This window comes from Nesoenas mayeri (assembly GCF_963082525.1).
Source record: "Nesoenas mayeri genome assembly, chromosome: 3".
NCBI lineage: Eukaryota > Metazoa > Chordata > Aves > Columbiformes > Columbidae > Nesoenas > Nesoenas mayeri.
This window is the reverse complement of record NC_137544.1, coordinates 57,441,620-57,447,946: the sequence shown is the minus strand read 5'-3', so window position 1 is coordinate 57,447,946 and position 6,327 is coordinate 57,441,620. Positions and strand designations below refer to the sequence as shown.

The 6,327-nt window shown below is 40.2% G+C and overlaps 1 protein-coding gene across 1 annotated transcript in view; it reads right to left on the bottom strand.

Moving 5' to 3' along the window:
* Positions 1-328: 328 nt before the first annotated feature.
* L3MBTL3 (L3MBTL histone methyl-lysine binding protein 3) overlaps positions 329-6,327 on the bottom strand; it is a 76,298-nt gene continuing 70,299 nt past the window's right edge. Inside the window, exons 20-22 of the mRNA XM_080342790.1 lie at positions 4,286-4,449; positions 3,172-3,234; positions 329-682 (exon numbers count right to left, since the gene is read on the bottom strand). Of these exons, the coding sequence (XP_080198916.1) occupies positions 539-682; positions 3,172-3,234; positions 4,286-4,449 (371 nt within the window). The 3' untranslated portion in view covers positions 329-538. The remainder of the gene's footprint in view (positions 683-3,171; positions 3,235-4,285; positions 4,450-6,327) is intronic.

Sequence of the window (6,327 nt, the reverse complement as noted above, 5' to 3'; positions counted from 1 at the left end):
GTAGCATAAAGTGTCACATATGTAACATTAAGTGTTTTATTTTTAAACTATGGCACAAATACATTTAGCCATAACAGTCTTATCTGGCTACCTGTAGCCTAATTTTTGGCTAATCAGTTTTTATTTTGATAGTATGAAGTAAAAGCTTCTGAAAAGTAAAATGGGTACATGAAGGAGAATTCAAGAATTCTTAGAAAATATTAACGTTCCCTTATATAATACAGCATAAATAATTAATGAAGGTTTTCATGATGTCCAGAGAAAGTTAGGGATCCTAACCATCCACGGAGAATTAGCGCCATTAGTTTGGTAAATAAGACTAGCTGACTCGGTTGTTACACAGCACCTTCTCAAAAGCTTGAACACTTCCCAGAAGGATTCGGATGTGTACTGGCTCCAGGAGAATATAAATAGTCCACCAGTGCTGAATGCACATTTCTTCCTTTCCGAGAGTCCCTGCTCAACAGTTCTGGCGAGTCTTTGTGCTTTGAATAAAACATGAGCTCCAGTGGAGAAAGCTGGCTTGTACACATTATCTTCAAAGTTCATTGTGTGAGTTTTTCTCTGCAGCTTTGAACATCAGAATGGAATTAAAGATTTTTAGGGCTGGTCCCAGTTTAATGCTCATTATTTTGACTATGTCCGATTGGGTCATTAGCAGAAATGCTTCTCCATCAATTTGCTTTAAAAGAAAAAACACACAAAGCTATTAATAGGTCTGACAGCGCAGCAGTATAGATGTTTCAGAAACACGAAAACTCCTGGCAATTTTAGGCAGTGTAAAGGAATAACTGAATACCAACCACTTTCTAACGCTTTCAGGATAGCTTTGATTTCAACCTTTTAGACAGATCAGCTAGTCCCAAAGAACAAGAGGATGATGATCTTTCTGCTTGGAAACAACTGTTTGGCTAATTTTCAGCTAACCAGTTCTTATTTTCATACTGACAGTGTAAGGTAAAAGCTATTGAAAAGTAAAATGGGTAAAAAGTAGAACTCAACAGCACTGCAGGAGAGTAATGCTTTATAACATCTTAGTTACTCCTTTTATGCAAGGGTTCGTAAGAAAGCTTCTGGATTTTCCCCTCCAGCTGAAGAAGTGGAAACCCCTTCGGGCATCCCCCTGTTCATTCAACAGCAAAATGAATTTGGTCCCAGACGTAAACAGGGCCTAGGCTATATAAAACTGCCTCTTAGACACAAACACAACATTTGAAAACAATGATTTTTCTTTTTTTTCTGCTAGCCTTGTGGTGTTGCCATTTTTATAAACGTTACAAGTGAATGGTTTCCTGTAAGTAAACTGCTCTGTCAGCAGGAGTGCTAAATCCAAACGTGAAGAGCCACAAGGCAAGGCCCTCACTACCAAGGGCTCCAATGGGGCCAGCACTTCTTGTGCAAACTTCAGGTCACTCAGGTATCTGCTCCAAGCTTTCAGTGTAACAGATGCAGCACAGCTAGGCCTAAAAGCCAACTGTGGTCAAATCAGGAGCGCTGCTTACGATTAGAGATACTAATTTGAGATAAAAATAGTGTAGTTAAGTTTCTGTAAGACTAGAAGACAAGCTTTCTGAATCAGACACGCTGCGAAAGAAGCCTGCAAGGTACACTCCAGCACTGCAAGGCAAGAAACATGGCAGTGAGAACAGCATCACGCACTTACCACAAATACTTTCTACTCATTTCATACACAAAGCCAGGCTGGGTGGGCTCAGAACCAGGAGTGTGGGAATGTGGGGGTGACCAGCTTTTTGCAACATCTTAATATAAGCAGGATGAGGGTTCATTTCCACAGCAGAAGTTTGAACCAGCACCTTCCACCTACTGAAAGACCTACTGATGCCAGCCAGTCCTTGGTGGTTAGCCTCACTGGGAGAGGTTTAATATACTACTCACAAAGACTGAGAGGCTGAATCCTAAAGAGGTAGGCCAGGGATTTGCAACTTGGAAGACACAATAACTGGTTGAGAAAGAAGCCTCTGCGTGTTGCGTTCTTTAACATCTTTAACAGAATTTTCTTACACCTCTGAGAATGAAAGCGCTTAGGATTCATCCATTTCTGTGGCATTCTCCACCTGCTGACTTGATGAACAATATGCCAGCTTTTATTGATGTTAAAACCCATTGGTGAGACACCCTAAGAAGACACAGGGGATGATCTAGGCCTGCATATCTCCTGCAACTGTAAAATGCCTAACATCTAGGCAAATGAAAAATGCCCAGAAGGTTCAGCCTGTCAGTCCTTTGATATGCAACTGTAATAGTCATTACACACAGTCTGAAAACTTTTGTGGTAGGAGATTAGCAGGGCCATCTATATGCATTTTCCTCAGTAGGTGCCTTCTCAAGTCTAAGTACCACAATTATTCTTTACTTGAAAGGCTGCCTGACTTGGCATATTACAGTATCAGACTCTGCCCATTCAGGTGGTCTGGCTGGGATAAGCACCTGAACTATTCACTCTAGCAATCTGTGATCAAACAGCCTTGAAACTAAGCATTAACAGGAGTAACAAACCTCTGAGCCACAAAGAAAAAAACAACCTAGCTTATAAAGGCTTATTGTACCTAAAAGCCCTATCAGTTCCTAATGACAACTTTGGCACAACAATCTTCTCAGACAGCAGAAATGCAAGCCTGGAATGCTCACGCAGTGAGTACACTCTCCTTTGAACCTCCTCAGAAGCCTTCAGATCTTCTCTCTTCCCACTCACTCAAATCACATTCATAAGCTGGCTATATCAGGAGGAAGAGCATCAAGAGCCAAGTGTCATCAGACAAGATGCGAAGAGTTTTGAGAGGTGGTTATCTTATACCACTATTCTGCTTTATTTTACTTATTAACCCTGCAGAACCAAGGTAACATACTTACAGACTTCTCAGACCAGATTGAGAACAGTAGTAAACCACAGAGTTCCTCCTCTTCTATCACTAGTTCTAAGTAACTGCAGTTGCCAAGGCCAGAAAAACATGAGAGATCTGACAGACACTTAGCTACTTTTATCTTCTTTACTTCCATCCCCCTCCACGACCTGCAAACCAATCTAATTTGTGTCTGACTTTAAACATACACTTCATCCCACTACTTTATATGTATTTTTAATGATGACGTAAAGTTAATCTTTCCACCAAGCTTTGTATTCTGTATCTTTTTGAAACAAAATTCACCCACCTCATCTTTGAACACCTTGCCGTGTTCTTCACATCCTGGTAAACTCCGTATAAATTCAGAGACCTGCCACCAAAGTATACAACAAAAGATTTAGTAAGACCAGTGTTTTCTCAAAATAGTCTTAAAGGCTGACAATCATTAAGGCAAAGTTTTTTAGACGTTGTTTGTACAGCCTTATATTAAGTGTTCTACCTTCTCCTATAAGTTCTTGGTGTCCTGCAGCTGGTTGTTTAGGGATAGGATTCACAAAATCTGCAAGCTAAAAGAGCATGTGCCACTCTAGTCCACAGAACATCGAAGAGTGGGACATGGCTACTCCCTCAAAATTACTCAGGTTATTCTATCCATGAAGATTCAGAACCATTAACCTTCTCTCAGTGAAGCACTTCTCACAAACCAGAATGGCTGGTGCCTTCCTCTTCTTTATTCTTTATAGCACAGGGATTAGCAAATTCTTTTTCGAATTTCATGCTTCTTTCTTCTCTGATTAGAGGAGAGTTGGTCATCCCAGCTGCAGAAAACTGCCTTAAATCATAGGTACCTCTGAAAGTGATGCAGGGCCTAGACCCTGTCTGTCCAAGCATTATTATGTACTTGAACAGTGACAGGGCTCTAATCTTGAAATCAGGTGTCAGGGCCTGACCATATCCACACAGTTCCTCTCTGTACTATATTCTCACCCTCCAAAACAGTGTGCCACATCCAAACTATGCACCAGGAGTACTTCCTTGGTCCATGCTGCCCCCTAAACCATTCCTTCAAATTATTTCTGTGCATGCCAGATGTTATTAGCATAGAGCTTGAGCACCTGACCTGCTGAGCCATACATTTAGCACTTTTCTTTCCCTTTTGAAACCCTCTGGATATATATGTGTATATATATATATATATATATTTATATATATATTTGTACAGATATGACTTAACACTTACTGCTTCTGGGGCTGGGTGGCAGCTGAACAAGCATTTTGGGGATCTGTAAAATTAGGTCCGCCTGACTCTAATCCTGAGTACTAATGCACAACTGTTAATTTATGAGGTTAATGTAAAGCTCTGAATCAACCAAGACTTCAAGGGCAGAGGCAGTGAGGCAGAAGATACAGGGGAAACCTACCTCATCTGTACTCCACTTGGAAACTTTACTGGCTGGGATCCCAGCTACACTGGGAAGGAGTTTGCTCTGCTGTTCCCAGCGCAGGGGTAGGCCAGGGATTTGCAACTTGGAAGACACAATAACTGGTTGAGAAAGAAGCCTCTGCGTGTTGGGTTCTTCAACATCTTTAACAACAGGAAGCAATAAACAAGCATTAAATTTCTTGGTCAGTGATGAGATCAGCCACAGTAAAAGCACGTTCATTTCTGTTGACATATACGGGCCTCCCTCCACAAGCTATAGCTTTGCTTACACCAGAATTAGAGGAGTACCACGACTGGTGTTCCATCTGTTATTATTATATTCCACCTGTTATTATATCCCGCCTGTTATTATATTGGCTCTATATAAATGTAAGTACTCTTACATGGAAATAATCTCTTCCAAGACAACACAATTCTATGCCAACACAACTGTTGGCATATCACACCATAGGGCAAATAATTTTAAATATTTTTATACAATAAATCACATCCACATTTAATAGCTGTATAGTAGCACAAGAACAAACTTAATTGCAGGGTTGAGCTGTTACAACTTCATCAAAAGCAGAACAGCACTGCTTTAAAATTCCAAGTTGTATGGTTCCAGCCCACACAACATCTATGTCTCATCCACAACAAAATGTTTTTCAGTTCTTCTGAGGAAAAAACACAAATGTCTGCAAATTCCCTGCTCCCACTTCAACTGAATGTTTTATTTGGAAAATAACATTTAACTCCTCCGTGCTGCTATGGGATGTTTTTGCGAGGTCAATCCTCTTTTTATCTCACTTACACATAATGGAAAGAATGAGCTCCCATCCCACTGGCCTCAAAGGTAATGTACCAGTGGGAGGGCGGCTTCAGCCACCTGCTGCTGGGGCTGCTGCTGTCTGGAGAGCAGAAGCAGTTGCAGATGTGTGTAGGAGGAAAGAGGGAAGAGGCATACCTCAAATGATGTCAAACTGCATCAGACATCTACGTTCATTTAGATCCACTGCAAATGCAAAAGCAACATGCCTGCTATGAACTCAGGCCTGAATGCTTCCCAAATACCAAATAAAATTGTGGAAAATCTCTGGAATTCATTTCTGAATGAAATAGCTAACAAAGAACCTACACCTAATATTCCTTACTAACATGTCTTCATGCAATCACTTCCAAATCCCTGGGCTATCTTTGTTTGGAGCATTCACTTCTATTACAGCTCCGTTCTATTTCCATTTTTGGGAAGTCGCTATTATTCACAGTTCTGCCAATCCTTACTGTTCTAGTTTTCCTACATTTGTGCCCAACAACCAGGGCACAAATTCCTATTATAGATTCTTGCCAGCACAGTGGGACTGGTCTAGAATATATAATGTGGCCAATACACCACATGATTACATTTACTTTTGTTGTTCTGCTCCTCCAGCTTAAACTTTTGCTAACTACAAGACTTATCCTTATTTTATTCCAATGTTCATTATTCAGAAGTTGACTCTTAAGGCATTTAGTCAGTATTGTCAGCTTACTGATTAAATTTTTAAATAGACTCCTTAATTTTTTCCTAACATCATACTCTTGGAAGTGAGTTCCATAAATGTCTGTTTACATTTCACTGCTGTTCCTCAAATGTTCCTTAGAGCTTCTACTACTAGTAAAAATCTCAGTGAGAATGGAAAGTCTTATAAGGCAGCAAGCATGCTGAATGTAAACCCTATTTTACCAAATATAGTATCTTTCTCATTGTTCCCTTGCATACCTTCTCCACGCTTATCCCATGATTTTTCTTTCTAAAAAAGGCCTCTTAAGAGTTGAAAATCTAAGTATTTAGCTTTATTTAGTTCTCCATTTGCAAAACATGTAATACATAGATACTGTAACAGAAATGGCAGGCAACAGTAATGTGTGAAGGAAATTCCAAGCAAATTGCACTCTATTTTTGCAAGCGCTTAAACACATGCTTACATAAGAGCATACAGGCAAACACCCAGTGAGCAGCACAAACGATAGCTAAGGTTACCTATGTATCACGCAAGT